Source organism: Oryctolagus cuniculus, chromosome 10 (assembly GCF_051225735.1).
Source record: "Oryctolagus cuniculus isolate XC-2025 breed Fujian yellow rabbit chromosome 10, ASM5122573v1, whole genome shotgun sequence".
Taxonomy (NCBI): domain Eukaryota; kingdom Metazoa; phylum Chordata; class Mammalia; order Lagomorpha; family Leporidae; genus Oryctolagus; species Oryctolagus cuniculus.
The window spans coordinates 64,519,261-64,533,937 of NC_142876.1; the positions used below are offsets into that span (position 1 = coordinate 64,519,261).

Below are 14,677 nucleotides of genomic sequence, written 5' to 3' on the forward strand. Positions count from 1 at the left end.
TGCAATGTTAAATTGGCCAAGCCAAGCCCCCGCAACCAGCTCCAATTCAAGGTGTGGGAAAATAGATAGCTCTTCTTGATGGGAAGTGCAGCAGAGACACACGGCAGTAGAATGAGTACTTGGCTGGAGGTGTTCTGGTAGCCAGCCTTCCAACACAGAGACTGGCTTCTAGTGTCAGGAAGGCGAAGATGCGTTTGTATCCCAATAAGACCTCTGGTTTTTCTTTTTCTTTCACCTCATGACACCAATTGAGACACACAGTGAGTGGCAAAAGCTATCCTGGAATCTATTCTTTCTCTTTTTAAACTTTATTTATTTAAGGGGCTGGTGCTGTGGCATAGCGGGTAAAGCCGCCACCTATAGTGCCGGCATCCCATATGGGCACCGGTTCCACTCCTGGCTCATTGTTGTGGCCTGGGAAAGCAGTAGAAGATGGCCCAGGTCCTTGGGCTCCTGCACCCACATAAGAGACCTGGAAGAAGCTCCTGGCTCCTGGCTTCAGATCAGCACAGCTCTGGCTGTTGTGGCCATCTGGGGAGTGAGTCAGCGGATGGAAGACCTCTCTTTCTCTCTCTGCCTCTGCCTCTCTGTAATTCTGCTTTTCAAATAAAATAAATAAATCTTTTAAAAAAGTAAAAAGTTGTTTATTTTATTGATTTTAGAGGGAGGGAGGGAGGGGAGGAGGGAGAGAGAGAGAGAGAAAGAGAGAGAGAATTCACCCCCAAAATGTCCACAGGGATGTATGGCTGGGGCCAAAGCCAAGAGCCAGGAACTCAATTCGGGTCTTCCACGTGGGTGGCCGGGACCCAACTACTGCTGCCTCCAAGGATGCATATTAGCAGGAAGCTGGAATGGAGAGAGGAGCCAGGACTCAAATCCAGGCACTCCAACATGAGACACAGCGTCTTAACCACTAGACCAAATGCCCATCCCCTGGGATCTGCCCTGACATGAATGGCTAGGAATAACTTGGAATTCATGGATGTGATGGGGAACCACATAAATAAACTCCACCAAACCCCAACTAGATGCATTCCTTATCTATAGTTCCCTCGTCTAGCTCTCCAAAAGGCTCGGCCAACATGATGTCCTCTAACCTGATACAGAGGAAGTACAAGTGGGTTGCAACTAAAATGCCTTGTCTACAAACATCTTATTTTTTAAAATGCACAAGTGGACACATCACCTGGGGCTCCCTAAGTGCCTTGGGAACATCCCTCTCAAGGCAGAAGCACATGTCAGCTTCCAGTAAGCCCCTTTTGTTTGGAAAAGGAGTTCATAAAAACATCTCATGGGTGAGAATGGAGACTGGGCTCCTGCATGGCCTCAAGTCCATGCACATAATACCAGAAGCCTCTGGAGCACAAACTATCTCTATTGTAGGTATTGCATTTGCTTACAAACTGATAGCAAAGATTTAGGGAGAGGACATAGCATCCTTCCAGACTTCCTCCTGCAGGGCAGGTTTGCTTCTTGAAGGGCAAATATATTTACAGAGATGTGAGAGGAACCGAAGCCAACACAAACTGCTCCAATTTACTAAACTGCAGAACAAATTGAACCCAAATACACAAATTTTTAGAGAGCCACGAACCATGGCAAACGTTGATTTTCTTTCCCTTTCAAAAAAAAAAAAAAACATGTTTTGCTTTCTTTCCCATAATGTTTTCATTAGCTTTGTTTTTGAATCTTAAAAAGCTCTGCAGATTCAGCCTGTGTGATTTTCAGCCGAACTGAGTTATGCAAAAAATATCTTGTTTTCTTACAATGAAACTTAAATTTATCACAAGCTCTCATAGTCAGTCACCTGGTAACTAGAAACTTACACGAAAACATCCATTAAAATGTAGTTAAATTCAGTGATTTTGCAGTATTTTTCGGTTTAAATGCAACTGGATATAAAAGTTCTCCTTCCCACTCTGCTTAGCTCTGAACGCTCTGTGGATTTCTCCCTCCTAGGGAACCAGGCAGAAAGCTGGGCAAGCCAGCCCTGTACATCCCATCTGCAGACTAAGTGGTTGAGAATCCATCGTTTCTCGGTCTCCCATGTAAGCTGCGCTCTTAGGAACTTGGCTGGGCTGGCAGGCAGTGACAGCGACCTTTCTCTGGGACTTTCCCAAGACAAGAACTCCAAGCAACAGAAAATGGCCCCCAAGTCAGACCCAGCTGGGTAAACCACAGAGATCTCCGGAGAGCTTGCAGGGAAATGAGCAGAAGAGATGAGAATCTGCAACCAGAGAAAACGTGCAGTAATGAGGATATGGAGTTGACTTAACTAGACATCAGCCATTTTAACTTCATCACGACTTTGTTCCATGCCCTTTTAATGATTTCCTTAAGTAATCTTTAAAATCCCGTTCAGTATTAATCATTCAGTCTTGCAAGAGCCTAAATCACCGTCATTAAGCCCCTGGATATCCGAAGCCAAAGACATGCATTTTCTGAAAGGAGGAAGCCAGAGCAGTGAAACTCGCTCCAAATAGAAGTGGAGCAGCATGACCGTGAGACGCAGCCAAGTCATTAACCAACTCCAAAGGGCTCCTTAGAGATGCAATATCCTGACATCGAGAGGATGCGCTTTCTCTGTCTTCGCTCTGCCTGATCCTTAAAGAGCTTCCCCTTGTTTTGTCTGCTTCTTTCAAAAAAAAAAAAAAAAAAAAAAAAGTGGGCATGTTTCTGTTAGCGCACACATAACCTCATGCTGAAAGAAGGCGTTTAGACTTTAGCAGCAGGAATTCACTAAGGGTATGGACTTGATCTTGACCTTACTCTGTTTCCAAACTGGCTTTCTCATCTTTGCATCCCTAGGACCTGACATCTGGCCTGCTACCCAGCCAGTGCCTCATAAATGCTATTGAGCGAATAAACAGAGCCATGTGGCGTGACCACCCCTGGCTTCGCCCCTGATTATACTGAACCGGCCAGAAGTTTCCAGCTCAAGCGTATCCTATCATTTTCTATCTCATACTCCTCACCTGCTTGATAGCTTCATTCATGAAAGTTATAACTGGCAGCAGTGCTGACTGGAATCTTCATTCATGATGAAAGTAATTATTAATTGTTAAGGGTAGCTGTTAAGTATATAGGCATTCACTATACTCTTTATATAATAAAATAATTTAAGCATCATTATTATACATGATAATGGCATTAGTAAATCAACAAAACAGAACACAAGGGGCCTGCACTTTGGCATAGTAGGTAAAGCTGCTGCCTGCAGTGCCGGCATCCCATACTGGCATTTGTTCGAGTCCCTGCAGCTCCACTTCTTATCCAGCTTCCTGTTAATGTGCCTAGGAAAGCAGTGGATGAAGTACTTTTGCCCCTGCATCTACATGGGAGACCCAGAAAAAGCTGCAGGCTCCTGGCTTTGGATTAGCTCAGCTCCAGCTGTTGTGGTCATTTGAGGGGTAAACCAGCTGATGGAAGACCTCTCTCTTTGAAAAAAACAAAACAGAACACAACTTTAAACTTCATTCCCGATATTAGACACCCGAAGTGGTTTCTATTCTCTGTTTTCTTCCATTCCTTTCTCACATGCACAGGGGATTTCTATCGTTTTTAGCATTGACTCCCTTTCTTTAAGCTAAAGAACAGTCACTTAAAGTCAAGTAATCACCAAGACAATGAAATCCAGTGTCACTTACGGGGCTCCAACTCTGGGCCAGTGTTGTTCCTCTTTCTTTCTTTCTTTCTTTCTTTCTTTCTTTCTTTCTTTCTTTCTTTCTTTCTTTCTTTCTTTCTTTCTTTCTTTCTTTCTTTTTCTTTTTTTGACAGGCAGAGTTAGACAGTGAGAGAGAGAGACAGAGAGAAAGGTCTTCCTTCCGTTGGTTCACCCCCCAAATGGTCACTATGGCTGGCGCGCTGTGCCGATCTGAAGCCAGGAGCCAGGTGCTTCCTCCTGGTCTCCCATGGGGTGCAGGGCCCAAGGACCTGGGCCATCCTCCACTGCCTTCGCGGGCCACAGCAGAGAGCTGGACTGGAAGAGGAGCAACCGGGACAGAATCCGGCGCCCTGACTGGGACTAGAACCCAGGGTACTGGCGCCCCAGGCAGAGGATTAGCCTAGTGAGCCGCAGCGCCGTCCTTGTGTTCCATTTCTAATTTCCGAACACAAAGCAAACAGAAGCTCAGCAAGGCTGAAATTTGCCTGAAGTCACAAGACTGGTAGGATAGCCATAATGACAGAAGTCATCACCACTGGTACTCAACAGTTACTTCACTGTGTGCTGGGAGGGTGCAAGGCAGTCACCCTGCCTCATCTCGCTTAAGCCCAAATCACAGCAATTCCAAAGGCTTAGTGAGGCTGGTGATGGGCCCAAGGCCACACAGCCAGGAATGACTAAGCAAATGACTAAGCAAAAAATGACTAAACCCAACTCTTTTTTTTCTTTTTTTTTTTAAACTTTTATTTAATGAATATAAATTTCCAAAGTACAGCTCATGGATTACAATGGCTCCCCCCCCATAACTTCCCTCCCACCGGCAACCCTCCCCTTTCCCGTTCCCTCTCCCCTTCCATTCACATCAAGATTCATTTTCATTTCTCTTATATACAGAAGATCAGTTTAGCATATATTAAGTAAAGATTTCAACAGTTTGCACCCCCATAGAAACACAAAGTGAAAAATGCTGTTTGAGTACTAGTTATAGCATTAAATCACAATGCACAGCACACTAAGGACAGAGATCCTACATGAGGAGTAAATGCACAGTGACTCCTGTTGTTGACTTAACAATTTGACACTCTTGTATATGGCATCAGTAATCACCCTAGGCTCCAGTCATGAGTTGCCAAGGCTATGGAAGCCTTTTGAGTTCACCGACTCTTATCATATTTAGGCAAGGTCATAGTCAAAGTAAAAGTTCTCTCCTCCCTTCAGAGAAAGGTACCTCCTTCTTTGATGACCCATTCTTTCCACTGCAAACCCAACTCTTAACCGAGGGTTTGAAACTGGGCGTGGAATCTCTGTTGACACTGGGGTCTGGGCTCTTTGCTGCTCTGCCTCCCTTCTTCGATGGGGGGATGGGAATTCATTTAGATCAGACCAAATGTGAGATTGAAACTGTACTAGGTAGATTGGGGGAGCTCTGAAATGAGATTATTGTTTATCATAATTTATCAGCACACACATTAAACACACACTGTGCATGGTTTAGACCTCCTATCAGAAAGGCCTGGCCCTCAGAGAGGGGCTGTATGGGGGTGCATTGTGGTACAGTGTGTGCAGCCCTCACTCTGCTGACCCACACCCCATAGCGGAGTGCCTGGTTCAAGTCCCAGCTACTCTGCTCCTGAGCCAGCTTCCTGTTAATGAGCCTGAGAAGGCAGCCGATGATGGCCAAAGTACGAGGGGCCCTGCCTCCCAGGTGGGAGACTCAGATGGTGTTCTGGGTTTCTGGCCGTGGCCTGGCCCAGCCCTTGCTGTTTTGAGCATTTGGGGAGTGAACCAGCGGATAGGAATTCTCTCTTACTTTGTCACTCTGTCTTGCAAATAAACAAACAAAAACAAACAAATAAACTTTTTTTTCCCAAGAGACTATATACTTCCTTAGACTGAACTTAGTTGCTCTATTTTTCTTTTTCTTAGACATTTATCAATTGATTAAGCTACACTATTGCACTATATTTTTTTTTGAAAATTTTATTTATTGAGAGGTAGAGTTACAGACAATGAGAGGGAGAGACAGAGAGAGAGGTCTTCCGCCCACTGGTTCACTCCCCAAATGGCCGCAATGGCTGGAGCTGAGCAAATCTAAAGCCAGGAGCCAAGTGCTTCTTCTGGGTCACCCACGTGGGTGCAGGGGCCCCAGGACTTGGGCCATCTTCTACTGCTTTCCCAGACCACAGCAGAGAGCTGGATCAGAAAAGGAGCAGCTGGGACTGGAACCGGCGCCCATATGGGATGCTGGTGCTGCAGGCGGAGGATTAACCTACTGCGCCGCGGTGCTGGCCCCCACTATTACACTAATTTAAAACTTTTCTAAAGAAGATTGGAGCTTTAATGAAACTGGGGGCTGAGGATGTGACAAAGAATCTCCCGGCTCTTGAAGTCTGACCTTGCTTTCTGACACAGATGTAAGGTTCAGAATGCCGATTTGGGATTTGACGACTCCCTTGACTTTTTATCTAAGCACCTGTTTATTCCACCTTTCCTTCAGTGCATGAAGCATGAAGATCACTTCATGGGTCAGTTCCAGATGAGCAGGACTGTGAGAGCCTTCACTGGTTACCTGCTCCATGGAGGGCAAACAAGGAGATGCAGGGAGTACTGAGGCCTGGAGTTCCAGAGTCGGCCCAGGAGGAAAATGCACAGAACAACTCAGTTCCTACCTCTTGCTTCTACAAAGATACACGTTTGTTAGCTCACACAGCCCTAGTAGGATAATAATAACAGTAGCTCATCACCACTACTACTTAGGAGTTATTTTACTGTGTGTCAGGGCCCACGCTAAGCTCTTTACCTGCCGCGTCTTATTTAAACTGCAAGAGAAATCCCCATTTCCCAGAGAGGAAAACTGAGGTTCAGATGGCTCAAGTGATGGGCCTCACTGCACACAGCAGAATAACACAATGGGTCTCACTCTGAAGGCAGCATTTTAAAAAGCCAAATTTGGATTTGTTGAGGTGATTTTGTAAAATGTTGGCCAGCAAAAAGTAGAGACAATGTTTTCTTTTTTTTTTTTTTGGACAGGCAGAGTGGACAGTGAGAGAGAGAGATAGAGAGAAAGGTCTTCCTTTTGCCGTTGGTTCACCCTCCAATGGCCGCTGCGGCCGGCGCACCATGCTGATCTGATGGCAGGAGCCAGGTACTTATCCTGGTCTCCCATGGGGTGCAGGGCCCAAGCACTTGGGCCATCTTCCACTGCACTCCCTGGCCACAGCAAAGAGCTGGCCTGGAAGAGGGGCAACCGGGAGAGAATCTGGCACCCCAACCAGGACTAGAATCCGGTGTGCCGGCGCCGCAAGGCGGAGGATTAGCCTACTGAGCCACGGCGCCAACTCACAATGTTTTCTTAGAGTTGCACTTGTCCCCCATCTCTTCTCACCCTTTTGGCTAAGATCAAGTGTAGAGTTGCACTTGTCCTGTGATTTCTGCATCTCATTGGGTGATGGGCTGGAGCTATCGATGTTCCCATTCCAAAGACAGGAAGCAGCCTTGTGTGCAGGTTCTCTTCCTGAGCGTAATGTCAGCAGGGTCATTCTGGGGCACCTAAGAGTTTGATTCCAGGTGACAAATGATCATCGATATTTCTGATTGTGGAGGTCCCGAAATAGGACACAGAGAGGTAGTGACCATCTCAAAACAGAATGTATTTGAGTCACAAATGGGAGGGAGTAGCAGGGGAGGAATTACACATAAAGTGATATCCTGGGCTCTGGGGAATGAACCATGATGGAGAAGAGTTAGCTCCAAGAGCCACCTGTAATCCCAGCTTCCCATATGGGGGCTAGTTCGAGTCCTGGATGTCCTGGAAGATGGTCCAAGTGCTTAGGCCCCTGCACCATGTGGGAGACCTGGAGGAGTTCCGGGCTCCTGGCTTCAGCTTGGCCCAGCCCTGAACCATTTAGAGAGTGAACCGGCAGATGGAAGACCTCTCTTTCTCTCTCTCTCTCCCTCCCTCTCTCCCTCTTTCTCTGTAACTCTGCCTTTCAAATAAACAACTAAACCTTTAAAAAGTAAATAATATATGCAAGCTTTAACTCCAGACTTGAGAATCTTGAGAACGGTGTTTATAATGTGGTGGAGAGACTGGCACCAGAGCAGCGTTCTCAGGGGTAGTGCATTCCTCTGCACTGTTGAGGTTTGGGGCCAGGTCATTTTTCCTGCTGCAGACTGTCCTGGCATTGCAGGATGTTAGCAATACCCTTGGCCTCTACCCCTTAGGTGTCAGTAACAGACCGCTCGCTCTCAGTTGATGGCCCAACATATCTCCAAACCCTGCCAAATGTCCCCTTAGGGGTGAAATTGTCCCTGCTGCTCTATAGATTGATGAACTCCGTGACAAAGGTAATCCTTGGGTGCTCTGGGAAGGGAGAAAGGTTGCCAGGTAGGCCGGGGGAAGGTGAGGGGACAGTGATGGGTTCCCAGAGGATGTGGCTCTGCCTTGTGTTCCCAGAAGCATTTGTAGTGAAAGCCACATGGAGTCCAGGACCTGCATGAACAAAGGGACAGGGCTGTGAAGCCCCAGGGCCAGGCAGAGGAGCCAGTTACCACTTCAGTGTTGCTGGAATGTCATGAGTATGTGTGTGTTGTGGGGGTGGATGCTGGGCTAAGAGACTGTGATGCAGGCAGGTGTGTGACCATGAACTACATGGGCAGTCTGAGGGCTCAGGTATGTCACTGGGGGGGGGGTGTCTTTGAGCAGTGGGTTGATAGGAACAGAGTTCTAGAACACTCTAGAACTTGATAGGCCACAGAAGGCAGGATGGACTGCATTAGGCTGCCTAGAGGTGGTGCAGGTGTTGTTGTTGTTGCTTGCTTTACGTATGTCATTGCACGGATCTTCACAAGAGACCCATGAAGAGGAAATCCAAGGGAAGGCACAGAGAGACTGAGCAGCCCTGACTCATGCGAAGGTGCCAAGGCCCCTCCTGCAGGTGAAATAGACTTGTGTCTGACATGCTTTGGTTGGAGGTTAAATCCGGGTTCTGTGAGCAGCTCAGCCCAGAGGACAGGGTAAGGTTCCAAGGTACATGTTCACAGGCACGTATCAAAATGCAGTGTTGAGGAAGCAATGCAAAGCAAACAGGATACCGCTGCCTTTTGCATTGTTCTTTTCTCACATCCAGTTTCCAGCGGAGCCAAGTGCAAGCATTGACTGAGTGCCTACTGTGTCCTCAGAATTGTTCTAGGACTCTGGGCTAACAAGAAGCTGGAGGTCTAATTGAGCCACCAGCAAACACGAGCTGAGACATGAGATGGCGAACGAAATGAGGATAAATGATCTTGGAAGAAGAACTTGACGTACAGAGAAAAGCTATTCACTTTGAGTCTCCCTGAGAAACAGTCCCTAAGTGTTTTGTGCACTAGAAAAGTGCGGGTGCCCCAGGAAGAGCTGATTGGGTGTGGCATGGGTGAAAGGAGGGGTGTTGTGCTGGTGCAGGTGCTCAGGGGCTGTGGAAGTGACCATCTCCCTGTGCTCTGGCAGGTGTCCTGTGTGTACGAAGCCCTGCTCTGTGCATTGTCTGAACACTGACTCTTTCATTCCATAGCAACCTTATAGGCTAGCCACACTTAGTGGCTGCATTTTACATATGAGGAAGTGGAGCACAGACAAGCTAAGTAGCTTTTCAAATTACAGAAAGAGGAAAATGAAGAAAAATTGAAAAGACATACGAATATATGAGGAAGCTAAGCTTCAGCTACATTACATGAATCTCACAAAAGTCACAAAAGCAGTCAGTGTCACCATCAGGATCAATGCCCAGGTATTCCGGTTCTGACTCCTGACTCCTTCCATCTGCTGATTCCCCAAATGTCTGCAAGAGCCAGGCTGGGTCAGGCCAAAGCCAGAAGCCTAGAACTCCATCATGGCTTCCCACATGGGTGGCAAGAACCCACGCACTTGACCCATCACCTGCTGCCTCGCAGGGTGTGCATTAGCATGAAGCTGGAATGAAAAGCCCAGGAAACAGGACTCAAACCAGGCACTCCATAGCGGGATGCACGCTTCCCAAGTGGCGTCTCAAGTGGCCTGCCACTTGGCTTCCTCATGTTTAACACGGGCATTTAGTACAAACTTTACCTACCTTACAAGTATCAAATAGAGCATATAAAAATGTCTACCATGGTGCCAGAACTAAATGTACTGCAAATATAAAGCAAATGGAAGATGAATGAGGGTTTCTTCACAGCAATAGGTTTGATTGGCCTTGAAGAAATTGTAAAGTTCATGATCAAGGACAGAATAAAAATCAAACACATGGAGAATGCCCATTGAGAGACTCCTGGGGCATGTTTACAGGTGGGGGCGGGAGCTATATGTGTCTCGTGTGTTTATATGTGTAAAGCAGCTACCATTTCTGGAACAATGATCAATTTTGGAGTTCCCATCAGGCATCGTCAGTGTACTATATGTTAATACCCATGAGTTAGGGGAGTTGTGCTATCACTTTGGATATGGATACGAATATGTACGTGGTTCAGTGATTTTCACACAGTAAAGATTCAGTAAGGGGCAAGCATTTGGTGCAGCACTTAAAATGCTGCTTGGACATTCTCATTCCATATCAAAATGCCTGAGCTAGAGTCCTGGCTCCACTTCCTATTCCGGTTTCTTGCTAATGTGAACCCTGGAAGGTAGTAGGTAATGGTCCAAGTCATTGAGTACTTGCCAGCCACAGGGGAGACCTGGATTGAGTTTTGGGCTCTTGTTGTTGGCCTGAACAGTCCCAGCTGTCACGGGCATTTGAAGAATGAACCAGTGGATGGAAGATCTCTGTCTGTTTGTCTCTGTGTCTCTGCCTTTAAAACAAACTAAAAAAATCAAAGATTAAATAAATCTTGGCTATTGATAAGTGCTGAAAACATATTTATTGGAAAAAAATGTACCAAGTGAGAAGAGAGATGATTGTCATAGAGAATAAAGCTGTCAGGGGCCGGCGCTGTGGCTCACTTGGTTAATCCTCTGCCCACGGCACCAGCATCCCATATGGGTGCCAGGTTTGAGTCCTGGTTGCTCCTCTTCCAGTCCAGCTCTCTGCTGTGGCCTGGGAGGGCAGTGGAGGATGGCCCAAGTGCTTAGGTCCCTGCACACACATGGGAGACCAGAAAGAAGCACGTGGCTCCTGGCTTCGGATTGGCGCAGCTACGGCCGTTGCGGCCATTTGGGGAGTGAACCAGCAGAAGGAAGACCTTTCTCTCTGTCTCCCTCTCACTTTCTATAACTCTACCTGTCAAATAAATAAATAAAATCTTTAGAAAAAAGGAGCATAAAGCTGTCAGTTCTTTCTCAGTGTATCGCATCTCTTGCTATTAACTCCTCTTTGAGATACCCAAGCACCATTTCTCATACTTTTTGAAGGAAAATGGAAGCAGAACTAATTTTTAGCAACAGAAATCTACTGCTGTGTGAAATTTGCATAGACTCATACAGTCATGCACTGCTTAGTGACAGGGATATACGTTCTGAGAAATGTCTCGTTAAGCACTTTCATCATCAAGTAAATTCACATCAGAACATACTTACACAAAGATGACTACAATGCCATTAGGGCATGTGTCCTTATAGGACCACAGTCACACATGTGGGCCGCCACTGAAGTATTGGATGTGGTGCGTGACTCTATAAGGCTTGATATGCACCAAAAACTTGATATGCACATTTAGCCACATTACAGCTCCCCACCACCACCACCAACAACTGACAGCAAGGACACTCAAGTGCCCCATTGCAAGAGTGTCCAAGATCTCCACCTTTATCCAAGAATCCCTGGGGCCCGCTCAGTTGAAAGAGGTTAGGCATTTCAGATGCCAGGGGAGAGGGAAGGACTCTCCCATTGCCTGTAATCTATAGCTTCGCCTGCCCAGGCACTGGGCCTCAGCCATGGCAACGGACTTGCACATTCCCTGACCCAGAGTGAGCTCCTGGCTGGGGGAGCTCAGGTCCCAGGGTCCACTGCCAACCAGATGAGCCCAGGGCTCCTGTGGCTGACATGGGAGTGAAGAGTCCCAACACCCTTTCACTCCCGCCTCGCTAAATTACCTCTTACAAGCACACTGTAAAATCCTGCGGTCTTCAAGTTTCCAGGTTTTGTTATTTTCTCACGAATAACACGCTTGATTAATGTTTGGGACAGGCCTGGATGACACCCTCTTGGGGAACACCCCTCTGTCGTCAGCGACCACCCCGGTTTCACTCTCAAGCTATTCGGAGGAGTTCCAGGAGTGCCCAGGTGGACTGCTGTTTGTATGGCCTACTTCTTCCTCCCACTTTTGCTTCTTTGGAGAGATGAGCTTGCCAATTACCCTGCTCAAGCATAATACCCAAGAAAAGCCAGGAGGGTAAAATTATACGCAACCGCCCTGTGACCTGCTTGCACATTGCGGGTCAATAAAACTCAGGCAGAATGACAGTGACAGCTGCCTTGTGGCATTCAGAGGGAATTGAGCAGTTCTGTTCTGCAGCCTCAGGAGCAAGGATATCATTACCGCCCAGCTGCTCGGAGAGAAACCACCTAAGCCCACCCTCAGGGAAAGGCACGACTCCTACAGCCACCCAGGGACACCGAAAGGCCGGACCATCAGCTTTGTCCACGTTGGGTCCTACTGGCCGCAACTCTGTTCTCACCCGTGCACCTGCTCCCTGCCTGCCACAGCCTGGCTTTCAGCAGCTGGGGCAGGACAAACTCACAGTCTCGGAGGTGACGGCGGAGAGCAAGTGGAAAGAAAACGGCCATGGGGGCCAGACAGTCAAGGACCAACTCCAAGGACAAGGACCCCAAGGGGATGCTGCTCCTCAGGAGGGGACAGAAGTTTTCTCCCTGGGATGACACCGTGCTCTTGGGAAGGGACCCGCGGTCCCTGCTGAAGCGGGGCATGCGCCACGTCAGCTTCAGCTTGGTCACCAAAGGAATGACAGACATCCCAGACTTTCTGTGGGGCCTCTCGGAGGTCCAGAAACTCAATCTGTCGCACAACCAGCTCCGGATTCTTCCGCCCGAGGTGGGGAGACTGAGTCGGATCGTGGTCTTGAACTTGTGCGGGAACCGCCTGAAGAGTCTGCCCAGGGAAGTCAGCCTCCTCCACAGCCTCAAGGTCCTGTTCGTCAACATGAACTGCCTGACGGAGGTGCCGGCCGAGCTAAGCCTGTGCAGGAACTTGGAGGTCCTGAGCTTGTCCCACAACTGCCTGTCCCAGCTTCCCGCCAGCTTCGCCGACCTCTCCCGGCTGAGGAAACTGAACCTCAGCAACAACTATTTTGCACACATCCCCATGTGTGTGTTCTCGCTGAAGGAGCTGGATTTCTTGCACGTGGGCTCCAATCGCCTGGAGAACATCGCCGAGAGCATCCAGTGCCTGGCCAGCCTGCAGATCTTCATCGCGGAGAGCAACAACATCCACTCCTTCCCGAGGTCGCTCTGCCTCGTCTCCAGCCTGGAGATGCTGAACTTAAACAACAACGACATCCAGACCCTCCCGGATGAGCTCTATCTGCTGGGCAGACTGGCAAGGATCGCGTGGAACCCTATGGACAAGGGGCTCCACATTTCCCATAATCCGTTATCCAAGCCGCTGCCAGAGCTGGTGGAGGGGGGCCTAGAGATGCTCTTCAGCTACCTGAAAGAGAAAAAACACAACTGATGTGGGCACCGGGAGTATGGACGGGAGCCAGCGCCTCTGCACTAGGTCACTTCCGGTGCTTCTCTAAAGCAAACGCGCTACTCTTCCTGCTAGTATATTTCAATGCTCTTGCTAATAGCCGCTAAACAGTGGTTGAATATCCATCGGGGAAGCGTGTGTTTTTCACTCTCTGTTTTTAAGAACCTCCGATTGTTATATTCACCTTATCCACGCACTAATGGAAGCAGGCTCTTAGTTTTCTCTGGAGAGAACGAACTGTTCTGAGTCTTCTAAGGAGTACTGAGATTCTTGGGAAGCATGGACAGCAGGTGTGCATGCGAAAGGCAAACCAGGACATACTGAGTGCCATGGATGGTCTGGGGGCATTGGGGACTTCTGCTTTTAGGTGCTTTCCATCCTTGAAGCAGCAACCGATGGCCGTGTGGCAATAGCAAGACATGTTCCTCCAACAGCCTCAATCAAGCATTACTTGGGACCAAAGGGCAAGCCGGAGCCATGCTCCATTGCCCAGGACCAAACCAGGCAAAGCTTGTCCCTGGAGTTCTGGGGAAATAATCATAGGAATTTTTTTAAATGACTGTAGGGTAAGAATCAGCCTGCTTATGTTTATGTCTGGTGGTGAGTAACAGGGTGATGACTTTCAGATGATAACTATGAGGCAATGTTATTGTGCAGTTTCAACTGTCTTTCACAAGCCCTTTTCCAACCTTAGTCACATTCCTGAATTTCTTTTCTAGCGATCCTAGCCCATAGTCAAATTATCCTTTTCTAATTCACTTTTCCCCCTTCCTTGATTTGCCCTCTTGGAGATAAGCTAGTAATTGGGAAAATATGGCCAAAAGGCAGGTAGCAGGCAGCAAGGTGTAGAAAAACCATGCTAAATATGTAATTGCCCTTTGAAAATTCAGAGGACGGAATATTGGCTGCTTGGCCTTCATGTGTAGATATTTTAAAAAATTAGTGACATTTAAAAGTTCTTTGGAGAGCAGGCTCTGTGAAGGCATGAAGCTTGTTTTGTTTTTTATTTTAAGAGTGCACAGCTGTTAGAGAAACACAGGCAGCAGGATGAGCAGTGTGTGTTCCTGCAGCAGGGGCATTGGATCTCATGGAGATCGTAGCAGCCAGGAGCCTCAAGACATTGATACGCACTCAGAGTTAAAGAATGAGAATGAGAAGGTGGCCAGGTGGCAGTAAAGAAAGGACAGTGCCTTCAGGTCATTGCGGAGCCAGGTGCTCTGGTTCCTTGTCACTTTTGTCTACAGAATAAAGCAAATGCTATCAAGACTCGGGATCGTGGGTTGGTTGTTGCAAAGACTTGTGTAACTTCTTATTCCGTTTAGTTTAATTTAATTAAAATTTGACTTATCAGCA

The 14,677-nt window shown here is 47.7% G+C and overlaps 1 protein-coding gene across 1 annotated transcript; it reads left to right on the top strand.

Moving 5' to 3' along the window:
* The first annotated feature begins 5,648 nt into the window (after nt 1-5,648).
* Nucleotides 5,649-14,677, top strand: LRRC30 (leucine rich repeat containing 30). The gene has a single exon (XM_070050452.2). It carries the CDS (start codon nt 12,401-12,403, stop codon nt 13,304-13,306), a length of 906 nt encoding a protein of 301 aa, XP_069906553.2. The 5' UTR covers nt 5,649-12,400; the 3' UTR covers nt 13,307-14,677.

Excerpts from the sequence above, each read along its gene's own strand:
- LRRC30 (XM_070050452.2), top strand. The coding sequence starts at position 12,401 with ATGGGGGCCAGACAGTCAAGGACCAACTCCAAGGACAAGGACCCCAAG.